Raw genomic sequence first — 12,472 nt, forward strand, 5'->3', positions numbered from 1 at the left:
GAGTTAGACTTTTAGGAGACAAAATATTGGTATTGAATGACTGTTACTGGCATGTTTTGAAGGGTACCGTGAAGTCAAAGTATTACCGACTCGCATATGTTTTTGTTAAATGTGTCGTCTTGTAAGTTTTCTGCTGAGCTTACTTTTTACCATAGTCTAGATTATGGGCTGCCATTGGAAAGACAATTTATTTGGCTTTAAAATGACATATTGTAATATGCAATATCTTCTATAGTTGTTATGAAATAGGACCAAAGCTCAGCAGAAGACTTACAAGAAGACAGGTTTAACAAAAACGAATGCGAGTCAGTAATACCGTGATTTTTCGGTACCCTTCAAAATATGACTGTTACAGCTACAGGATCCCAATATTTTTTCTGTTAAAAGTTTATTCCAAGTTTCTAACATGTACCTGTAGCAAATAACACAAAGTTAATACACAGTATTGCCTTTTGTATTATGTATAGGTAAATAATTGGTGGAATTTAGATTAGTTTTGACAGTAATTTGTGACATAAAACTTTGGGGTATGGGGTAAATTATGGCCCTATTTCATGAAAACTGTAGAAGATATTGCATATTGCTATATACCATTTTCAAGAAGAATAAATCATCTTTCTAATGATACCCCATAACCTAGGTCATGTTAAACAGTAAGCTCAGCAGATCACGTACAAGAAGACAGGTTTGACAAAAATCCACGTGGGTCACAAAATCGTGATTTTGTGGTACCCTTCAAAACATGACCGTAACAGCTATTAAGTCCCTATATTTTGTTTGTTAAAATCCCATTTCTTATTCTAGGGATCCCAAGGCTTCTGAAAATTACAGGTTTGTTATCCTGTGGGGTGAGGGGGGAGGTGCACGTAGACGCCCCCTCTAGCCTCGGCCTAATAGATTGTTAGTAATGCTTGCTGTATATAAAGTAAGACAAGGAGGCATAGACAATTTTCCAAATACGCCTTAACAAAATTATTTAATAGAAAAATATTTAAAAATTAAATGATAACAATAGACAGTCGTCAATAATCTATTTACTTGAAGGAGAAAATGGCAATATGACTATGTGTGCACGTTTTCGAGTCTTCTTTTTAAGGCTGTGCATTAGTTCATTGCATAACAATAAAATGCCCATTCACGATATATCAATGTAGCAAACTTGCAATTTTAGTGACTAGAGACAATAATGCATGGTAAATACCCAATTTTGACATTTATTTTCTTCTTCAGCACATTGCAATTAGTAAATAACATCCATAAATGTGTTTGATTTGCTTCATAAGGAGGAAACAATAGTTATCGTATTTTCTTCCGGTTAAAACTACTGAATTACCAGAAAAAATCGATTTAAAGTTATCCAATTCTATGACGTCATATTTTTTCACTAAAACTTTATGCATTTTAGAAAGACCAGTATCTAAGCTTTCTAAAACTATAAGGTATATGGCATTTCAAGCCAGTTTACTTCATCAAGGAAAGAATGTTGTACCCCTACCCCTAGCTTTTGCACACCCCATACAGATACACGCAATTCAAAATTGACTCAAGAGAAGTAGTGCATAGTTAAATATCTAATGTTAACACTTTTTTTTTGTTTAATATGTGGGAATAAATAATTCAAACACAAAAAGCTGTCAAAATTTTGCTTAATAACAAGTAAATCACAATTGTTACATGGTATTTTGGGTAAAAAATTTCAAAATTGTCAAAAAAATTCATTTTAAAGTCGTCCTATTCTATGTACACAAATTAATTCTGCTAAAGTTGGTGTTTCTCATAAAGAGCAGAATCTCAGCTTTCCAAAAATGTATGGTTTGTGCTATTTCATGCTAGTTTACTCAATGTAGGGGAGGATATGTACTACCCCCTACCCCTATCCATTTTTCGCCATTTTTTGCGGTACATACAAATCAAAAACCAGCCCAGATAGGTAGTGCATCCCAAAATATCCAATGTTAACATCTTTTTCCTTGTTCAGCAGGTCCCAAAAACAATAAAATACCCATGTAGTAGGGATATGGGGGAGATGCACGGTGGGCCCCTCCAGCCCACGGACTATATGCAAAACCAGCTATATCTGTGCATTTTGACATGTTGACAATTAATATAAATGTACTTGATTAGAATTTTGGTGGTTACAAGTGAACACATGTGCAAGAAATTAGAGTTTTAGATATTGAATTTTTAGTTTCACCACAATTAATCACAACTGCGTTTGGCATTCACCTATGGCATTCGGTAGTTTACACAATAATTGCAGGCGATCCATAATAGATGTATCGACACATTTCTCCTATTGTGGTGTTCAACTGTTTGATATTTTCAGGATTAAACTCCATTGGTTTAGGTGCCCTTGTACGGTAATATCGAAACCAAACATGAATGGTGAAATGCTCCTCCTCCCACTTGTACTTTTCGAAAAACAGTAACCTCCAGTCCAGAGGATTTGGTTGTATCATGCTATGGGGTTCTATGTGAAGAAAGTTTACGTGTTTTGAAGCTAACCCATTGATGTCTCTTATAGATGTGCATCCCCAACAACTGCTTTTATAATTTTTGTAATTTTCGTAATAGACTTTCAAAAATTTTGATGAATTGCTGGCAATTAACACACCGTTATTGAAAAATTTGATTGCTTCTTTACCGATAACAAACTCATAGTAACGCAGTGGCTCTAATGGCGCCAAAACGAAAACATCCGGGTCGAAGTACACTCCTCCCATTTCAAGTAATATTTGTATTCTAGCAACATCAGCATGATGTTCTATGTATTTTGTACTCAATGTCTTGTTGAAAACCTTTGTAGGTGATGTCCTATTAACGACAGTCAATGTTGGTATGAGGGTTTTTGCTTGTATCCACCACTCGCCACTTGGTTCGCAATTGGTGTGGAAGTATACTTTGTCCGCTTTCATTATCCTGTGAGCACTCAACATACTGATAAGGTTTTCAAATTTAAATGTCCGACACGAAAACCAAACAAAATGGGCAATATTCGGCACCACAAAATGATCATTCGGTTTCAAATATCCGAACTCCTTCCCTTGTTTCTTTGATGCTCCCGTCACTTTGTGGGTTTCAATTGTAAACTTTCTTGAAACTGGTACACTGGTATTTGTTGTTTTTTCTACTAAATTTTCCGCCAAACGTGAGCTGTTATCATATTTTCGATTGAATGATTGATTTATGATGTCAATAGCCGGTCGTATCTAGAAAATAAAGAGAAAAGAAAATGAAGTTTAATAAAGAGGAAAAATGAGGTCCGGAACTCGAAAGTTGTGTGCAATTATCACTTTTCCATCGATATAATATTATGTCACAATGGAAAACCATGGAAGCAAATACATACGTGAATGGCTACCAAGGACACAACAAATAAGTTTTGTAACAATTGTGTTTAAAAGTTGGCAATGTGGTGACAAGAATTACAACTAGATAAAACCTGTGAGGTCAAGGTCAAATAGTGTCCAATAACACACAAAGTTATAAGACTGCGCGTCCATTGATACAGAAATTTACTTTACGATGGAAATCAATAGGTTATAGACATACGTTGATGTATGAAATGATCGGCAAAGACTGGTGTACTGTTCGCGATGCATGATCATTATACGTTTGAAAACATTTTGGAAAGTTGATAATTGCATCTCTAAATGTGCATTGTTATTCTTTTTGTCTTACAAATGCTAAAAATCTTTCACAATACTCAACACACAAAATTCAACAAAATACCGATTGTCCGAATATTCTTTGTATTGACCCAAAGTCACGATGGAAATTTGATGTTCGTAATCGGAACTTTCGTTTGGATACACCTACAATGTGATCTATTTTGATATTCGTTACGAGCGTGTTTCCTGTAAAACTGTCGTATTTGTTTCTGCACTTTTATTTCACTAAGTGTGTCGACATTTCTCTCTCGGCAAGGGGTTACTTTTTTATATCAATAGTTAGACCGTAAGTAGGCACCTCAAACGTACTCAGCAATGCAGCCGTTGCTTTCACCCCACCTGATGGCAAGGTGCCATCAGAACGCGATATAAATACAAACGCGTCTGGCATACCACTTCTTATAATCTACAATCAAAATTCTTCAAACAGCAGAAATAATTCGCCAAGGAGTTGTTTTAATCGACGTCTATCAGCAGTTTTACAAATTAACAGAGCAGGGCTGGATGTTGTCTTGTTTACATTTAATCAGCTACATGCTTGAAGTTACCAGAGAGAAAGATAGATAGAGTGGCAACGGGTTTCGTTTAAGGCGTGAAGCGGTTACGTAACCATCCATGTTCGCCTCGCCTCAGGTTGCTCACGCCTCTCTTTTCCGAAGAGTGCCGACCATGAATCCTTCGGTAGTTTTCGGATTTTCGCCAATTGTTAAGCGAAAGTATGTTCGGCAAAGTTTGTGTTGTTGTTGTCGTGTGGTGCTGAGCAGAATTGACGTGCTGGCAAAAACGGGAGTGTTTTGAGCTTCAGGAAAACGAGTTTTACCGTTTTAAAAATTCCTCTCATATTTTTATGAATATATAATGAGTGTGTTTGAACCAAATTTGAAAGTCTTTATCGATACTGTCTGGTTTTACTCAATGGTTTACGGTCAGTCGTACCGTCTTTTACACGTGCGTCAAGGAAGGGCATGTTTATGAAACTGCTGGCGTGTTATGTTTTGATTGGCGTGAAGCAGTGTTTCTGGCCTGAGAGCTCACAAAGTAACTATGGTTGCTACGCGACTGGCAGTACGATGCCATCTCATCGTATTTTTCGCATAATCTCGTGTAATCATCAACCACAAACAAAGCCTCCAAAAAGTTTAACACCTTTGGAGCTCATTTTAATATGAAAGCCAATAGTCCACCGAGACGACAATGGACCAAAGGCATGCAAGTGTTGCTACTCTGCCTATGTAACTATGTGAAGTTACACAACACACCACGGCAACTCCACACACGCAAGACTGAGAAACATAAACAAATCACTATACTTTGCAATGTCAATGCCGTGTGTTTTGACCCGTTTTTTGTGTCCGCAGCAGGTAGTTTTTAACAAGCATATAGTGTTTGCGTTGCTTGTAGATATAATACAGTGTTGATGAACGTAATGCGTATGTTATCGTAGGATACTGACTGTGTGCGCGTGTTGTCAACGTAATCCAAACTTATAAAAATGCTCGGTTCGGCAGTCTCGGGCGCTGAATTTCTGACGTTCGGTCCCTCAGACGACCATTTGTTGCATTTGGAGCTTAAATTGACAAAATAGTTGTTTGTTAGATAGTAATCGTCTACGTAGCATTGTCAAATCCTTAGTAGCGTAGTGTAATACACGTGTATCAATTTTACCACTAACGTTTTTCTAAGTTAAATTTTCAATCGTCTATTCTGCAGAACTTAGTTCGGATTAATCCTCTTACTTCCCCTGACATTTATTATCGTCTTTCAGTCTTTATTGTAATTTGAAGAGTTTTCGTTCTCTCTGAAAAAAATTCAAGTGAAATTTGACCAATCCTGAATAAAGACCTGAAGATACAATCTCATGTCTTCCTTCGATAATTTACGCCCCTCACCAGCAAAGATATAATACAATGAGTGTGACGAAACGATTGTGGATGCGTAAGTGCGATTCTGAAAACAAGGACGGACAAAACTGCCTCCAAGTTATTTAACAAGGATGGGAGTGTCACCAAGCCAAACGGGAAAATGTCAACCACAAACCTGAATGTATTTAAGAACCTTGGAAACCAAATTACTTGGAATTAAACAAGTGACTTGAGTAATCATGAAAAACCTACAATTCAAGATATCAGGTAAAGTGGCCAACACATATGAAGTATAGCTACTTGCAAACCGATTTTAAAACTAATGTAACCAATAGTATTGTATTTTACTAATTTTACATTTCCTACTCATTTGCATGATTTTGGTGAATATTAACTTCATTTTAACAAATTCCAACCATAGTTTAGAATGCATCTCCACACATAATGCAAATACAAGGGCGAAATGTGCAGCTGTTCTAAAGTTTTTCCAATTGGATCAGGGGAAGTTATAGGAAGGAAATATTTTGTATTGTTTTCTAAAAGCCGCAACCATTACCCAGAATTGCAATATTTCAGGTTTTGTCACGATTTGAACAAAACTGAAATTGTCACCTGTATGGACCGTTATATCAAATTTCAACCCGACAGACAGTTTCAGCGAAGTTGATTTGACCACAAACAACAAAAATCCCTCCAAATACAAGTACATTTATTTCACTACAAATTTAAGAAACCAAATTATGCTGTATATAAAATTTTAAAGTAATCAGACAGTAGGTTTCAGAGAAGAAGACAGCTGAATCAAGGAAGGATTGACAAAGGATTGACAAAAATTAAGCTACACAAATTCCACCACAATTTGCAGACACCTAAGATAACCTGCATATCAAGTTTCACCAAATATGGCCTGTGGTTACAGAGTTTTATCAATTTGCAGGATTTTGCCCCGTTTTACTTCATTTGCATTCTTCTCACACAAACAAATCATTTGACCCGTTGGGTTGCACCTTTACACCAAATACGGTTAATTAGTCATTCTTTTGTATGAATAATGTAAGATCTTGTCATTTGCTTTCAAATTGCATAGCTTGTGTTCCTTTCTTGCACTGTAATTGAGTCACCGCAGAATGGTTTTCGATTTCTTATATCAATACGCATACTCACACACGCACACATACACATACGCTGCCGACAGGCCATGTACACTCTAATACATGTACAAACTACTAGAATGAAATTACAAATATGTTTGGATTACTAGTATGGATATTGTGCACGGTGCTTATGGCTTTGACAGCTGTAACTAAAAGGAAATATGAGTTTAATATTTAGTGAATGTGTTATCTCGGAAATGTCTGTAATATATAAATTGCATAGATTGATACGAAATTATCGGGTTTCTTTCAGCACAGTACTCGTATACCCACCTTTTTAACGATCGTCCGGGCTGCCGGGCTAAATAAATCGAATCTTGTATACGCTATGATGGAAACGATGACTAATACGCACAATCCCAACACCAAGATAATTCGATTGCATCTCAATATCGACACTTTATGCTCCATTGTAATCGGATAGTAGGTTGGTGATCTGTGTCCGAAGATGTCAGTTTGGTGTTGTATGAAGAAAATTCAGGCGAGCATAGTTTACGAGAGACCTAAGTATGCAAGGGAATTTAAAGAGGATAAATATAAACTATATTATCTATGACACAGCAATGGCTATTTGAGGTATTCAAGTTTATCAAAATGTAACTTTTCACATGTGACAGGGCTGTTTATTATTTCCAGACATATCTCGTCTTTAAGAATGTCATTGATTCACTACCCAACAATTTCATCTTTCATAGGTGACTACATCGAGCATATACAGAGAATCGATTTCGAGAGCATATACAGAGAATCGATTTCGAGTAGTATCTATGCACATATAAAAATGTTTTGTCATAGAGTGATTTCATCAAAACTTGAAAACTATGATCACGACCTACTGTTTTGACACAGAGAAGCAGTGGGGTGAAGGAATTCATTTTCTGCTCTTTGATCTTAGACAGTCAATTCAAGAGTCTCTCGGTTTTAGCCCATTTGAGCTTGTATTTGGACATACAGTCCGTGGCCCAGTTAAGCTTTTCAAAGGGAAATTTCTATCATACGACAATAAATGTCTGATTATTTTGCATAGTTTGCAATATGTATCAGAATTTCGTAAAAATTTTCAAAGGCATGTGAACTAGCCAGAGAAAACCTTGAGCCGTCTCAACAGTCTGTGAAGGTCAAATATGATAAAAACACCTCAAAACGGAAGTTTGAACCAGGTCAAAAAGTTTTTATTCTTCTTCCAGTTCATGGCAAACCACTCCATGCTAGTGATTTACATGACACCTTAATAACACCAGACCGGCGAAAAAACAGTTATGCCACATAAATATGCTTAAGTCATATTTGGATAGGAATAACACTACTATAACACAATTTGTCAGTGCAGTCAGTTCAAACCATTATGATTATAACGATAGTGAAACTGACTTAGTGAATATACTCTAAGTTCAAAGCTGGGCTCAGTCAAACTCCAGAATTCAGAAATCCTGGTAAATCTAGAGTCTACTAAGTTGGCACACCTCCAGCCGTCACAACAACAGGAGGTGAAAGAAAAGATTCACGAACAGTGCTAACTGGTACTACAATCTGCCGTACCAAAGTAAAGATGTCCTTCCATAATATTGTATTGCATAAAATTATTGCAGACAATATTTGGTCTCTCTACGGTCTATGGTTGCACGATCGAAGACTAAGGTAACATGTAATAATGGCTATTCTTTTGAACCTCCACTGTTAACGATGCTGCTCCACCTACATGATAATGGTATGTCAATAACTGTCACCCAGTCTTCCTGACCTAGCTTGATAAGCAGCAAAGTTCAAGTTTGCTGTCAATACAGATGACACTTTTTTGTAAATATACTTTTGTTATCCTGCATCTTTTAAATGAAACTCTGGTTGTTTAAAAGATCTGTATACGACTTCCATGCAACACTTTTTGTACAATATGGTATGTTAGCCTTGCCAAGACAATCTGACCAATTTATATTGAAATTTCAGCAAGTTTACACTTTTGTTGCTCATTGGCATTTTTACTAATGTTGACTTCATTTGAACAAATACTCATTTACAGTTTAGCAGGTATATACCACAAATACACAGGTAAAATGTACAGTAATTCTCAAGTTTTGCGACCGGACCAGGGACCTAACGATTATCACATTTGGCAATTTTTAAAAATAAAACAGGCAAAACTTGGCCCTCATTACTAGATCTGTATCAAAAACGTATCAAAACATCTTTTAAAGACATATATATCTCTAAATTTAATCAATATTTTGATATATGGTAATCAGATGATCCACAAGAACTTAAAATCCAAATTTGATACCTAGTATCTGACATGTGATTGCTGAACACCAGATGTTTGACCAAAAGTCACGATAAAATTCAAAAATACATATAAATTAATAATAATAATATTTAATTCTTAAAAACGCACTCCACAGACGTCTCAGTGCGCTGAACACCAGTGTTTAAAAGATCTAAAAAATCCGCTAAAAACTCAAAAAACTACAATTACGAGTAAAAGTTAATAAAAAGGTGGCTCTTCAATATTTTTGACACTGGCATAATTCATTTGAACAAATTCACATTTCCAACCCTGAGTGCACCTGTACACCAAATACTAAGATGGTAGATACTGCAGTTTTGAGTTTTTGATATGGACGGACTAACATACAGACAGACAGACAGACAGACAGACAGACAGACAGACCGACACACACATGCATGCTTGCACGCACGCACGCACATACATACATACATACATACATACATACATACATACATACATACATACATACATACATACATACATACATACATACATACATACATACATACATACATACATACATACATACATGTTACATACATACATACATAGGCTTACATACACTTACAAACCACCTCAAAAGAGGGATGAAACTGCGGCAAGTGAAAATTGATATCATAAAATATTGACCGGCCAGCTGGAGATAAAAGACTTACAAAAAATGCAGAGGACAAAAACTGCAACAAGTGAAATTGATACAGCAAAACATCGACCGACAAGCGAGAGACAAAAGCTCTAGCAAAATCGCAGAGAACAACAGGATTGACGTTTCGGGTTCAACCCCTCGTCAGCACTAATAACTCGCTGAGGAAACGTGGGAATACAAGGACAAAAAAGAACCAATCAAACGAAATAAAGACAAACGCATTGTATTGTGCATTCATTCCAGCTGTTGCTGGAGTGCCAAGTTTAAAAATTGTGGTCTTTTCGAGATTATGACGCGTGATGTCGTTGATGGAAATAATTGCTGTCACTGCCATGTCGGACCGACCGCAATTGGGTGGTGTAAAGAAATGTTTAGCCACCGGGTGTGCAAGCTTGTTGTCGCTTACAGTGCGAAGGTGTTCGTAGAAGCGATCGCCTAGGCGTCGTTTTGTTTCGCCAATGTGTAACATAAATAATTTTCGGAATTTTACTATCGGTTTCGAGGATCTAATATACAAAGACCCTACAAGTTGTGCTTCGTACCAACCATGCCATTAGATTTATGGCTATTGAGATGAGACTCGGTACGTACGTTAATTCCTACTTGTACAACAGTGTACATCGTAAAATGTCGCCATTTCGAAGCTCTATAAATTTCACTGATAATCAGTACCGTCATTTAATAACATGTTGACATGCACTCACTCGACACAGATCGGTGTCGGAGTGTACTGCCGATTTAGTATCGAGCTGCAACTGGCCTTGCAGCGTCACTCTGGCTGCCATGACCCCGAATGACCCTGCCTCGAAGAACACCCGCCATCTTAGACCGCTTGCTGCCTAGTCACAGCACAGGTACGTATATATACATTCACTTATATGGGTTTGCCTGAATGTAGTCGTGTCACTTGTAAAACATGGTTGAGCAACTGGTATTCGATTTTAACAGTGTACTAATAAGCTCACAAGATCGGTTCCTCAACGTGAAGAAAGTAATCGACTTGAACGTAGATATCTCAAGTATGTACACAAAGGGCATGAAGCCTAATGAAACTCACCTTCTGACATTTTCATGAACAAGAGAACAAAGTCGTGACTGTGCATGTCGGTTGGGAAGAACTGTCTAGGTCTATTATTGAAAACGAGACTCCAAATTTGCATAAAGAGCGTGTGTGTAAAAATAAAACTTCATTGTGTTCGGGGTCATGGCATTGTGTGAATTCAATCAACGTGACCAAAATAGCTAACTATACTAAGGTCAAGAAAAGAAGAAAGTTTGTTTCTCATCCTAAACATCTCGCAAAAATGATGCGGTGACGCGGCTTTTTTTTTACTCTCCATTTTGTTTTATTCTTGAAATAAACAAGAACGCGCAAACGACATTAAGATAGGAATGTACACAGAGATAAATGCACAGCAGTGTTGCTTTAGGTTTTCAGTAAAGCAACAGTTCAACTTGACCGTGACTTGTATGAAAATAAGTATAACATATTCTCTACTTACACCATGCGTCATTCGTGCTTAGCACACTATCGTCGCATATTTTTGGGTTCATTTGTTTTTCATTTTTTTTTCCCTCATGAGATGCAGAAAAAAGGTTGACGTGGCGGGTTTGCATTGACCTGCGCGAGGATGAGAAAAAAAAATTTCGTGGCCTAATAAGGTAGTGGTCACGAAGACCATTTGGGTTTGACATTTAAACATCTTACATTATTGACATTATTAACATATATGTAATTATGTAATGTCCTAGATGTTTACGTGACCCTTGTCGGTCATTATTATTTGAGTAAATTGAAAAGAAGTGATCAACTTCTTCCATTATGGATGTTTTTCTATACCTTCCATTAAAACGATGTTAAAATCCCCTAAAATATAAATCTCATTTGCTTCATTATCAGCTTTCTCAAATTGCTTTCCAAAATTGGCATCTAGCACTTTAAATTGTGGTATTGGAGTCTATATGCCACTGCAATGAGTAAACCGTTTGTTCTGGGGTAAGTGACTTCCATTCATATAACCTCTTTCTATGTTCATGCAAATATTATGACCTATGCAAATAAGACGACCCAGGCCTATCCACAATAAAATTGCACCTTCCTACTTTTTTTCAATTTTATTTCGGGGTCTTTCTACTAGCCACAAGGGACTGTCAGAAATTTCAGGGGGGGTCAGTGTTTGGGGGTTGGGTCGCCATTTTCCGCACAAGCAATTTGCAAGAGTCGTGAACTTTCACTAATGCCTTTGGCGGAGGGTCATAAATTTTTATGCAACCAGCTATATCGGTGCATTTATAAATGTTTGTCAATTAATATAAGTATAGTTGACTAGAACAGGCTGTTACAAGTACATAAATGTACATGACAGTAAATTTTGGACTTTCACTGAAAATGATAGAAGTTGATTCGCTATACATTGCAGCCTATGAGAAAGCTATGAACAATTTTGTACAATTATACAAAATAAGCTATATTTGTGCATTTATAAATGTTGACAATTAGTATAAATGTACTTGATTATAATTTTGGTGGTTACAAGTGCACACATGTACTTGAAATTAGATTTAAGAGTTTCATCAAAATTGTTCATTATTATTATTATTATTATAAATTGTTTAGAATGCACTACACATACCTCTCAGCACATTGTACATAGCTGTATAAAAATTAAAACAGAAAATTACACTTAAAACTGAGTAACAGGTAGGTTTTCAAATTGCGCTTAAAACTACCTACACTTCTGGCGGACTTAATTTCAAATGGCAAATCATTCCAAAGTACGAGCGCACATACTGAAAACGCTCTCTGATTATATATCTTGTTAAAGTTGCCACGGGGTTGGGTTAAACATAATTTGTAA

General features: G+C 36.5%; 1 protein-coding gene across 3 annotated transcripts in view; it reads right to left on the bottom strand.

Moving 5' to 3' along the window:
* Positions 1-948: 948 nt before the first annotated feature.
* LOC139152770 (uncharacterized) overlaps positions 949-12,472 on the bottom strand; it is a 47,820-nt gene continuing 36,296 nt past the window's right edge. Inside the window, exons 1-3 of one of the 3 annotated variants that reach the window (XM_070726098.1) lie at positions 10,672-10,759; positions 6,961-7,190; positions 949-3,209 (exon numbers count right to left, since the gene is read on the bottom strand). In XM_070726098.1, coding sequence (XP_070582199.1) covers positions 2,244-3,209; positions 6,961-7,098 — 1,104 coding nt within the window. In that variant the 5' untranslated portion in view covers positions 7,099-7,190; positions 10,672-10,759 and the 3' untranslated portion in view covers positions 949-2,243. Of the gene's footprint in view, positions 3,210-6,960; positions 7,191-10,671; positions 10,760-12,472 lie in introns of those variants that run through there. The other 2 variants (XM_070726097.1, XM_070726096.1) reach the window with 2 other exon arrangements.

The sequence above is a fragment of the Ptychodera flava genome, chromosome 16 (genome assembly GCF_041260155.1).
Source record: "Ptychodera flava strain L36383 chromosome 16, AS_Pfla_20210202, whole genome shotgun sequence".
Lineage (NCBI taxonomy): Eukaryota > Metazoa > Hemichordata > Enteropneusta > Ptychoderidae > Ptychodera > Ptychodera flava.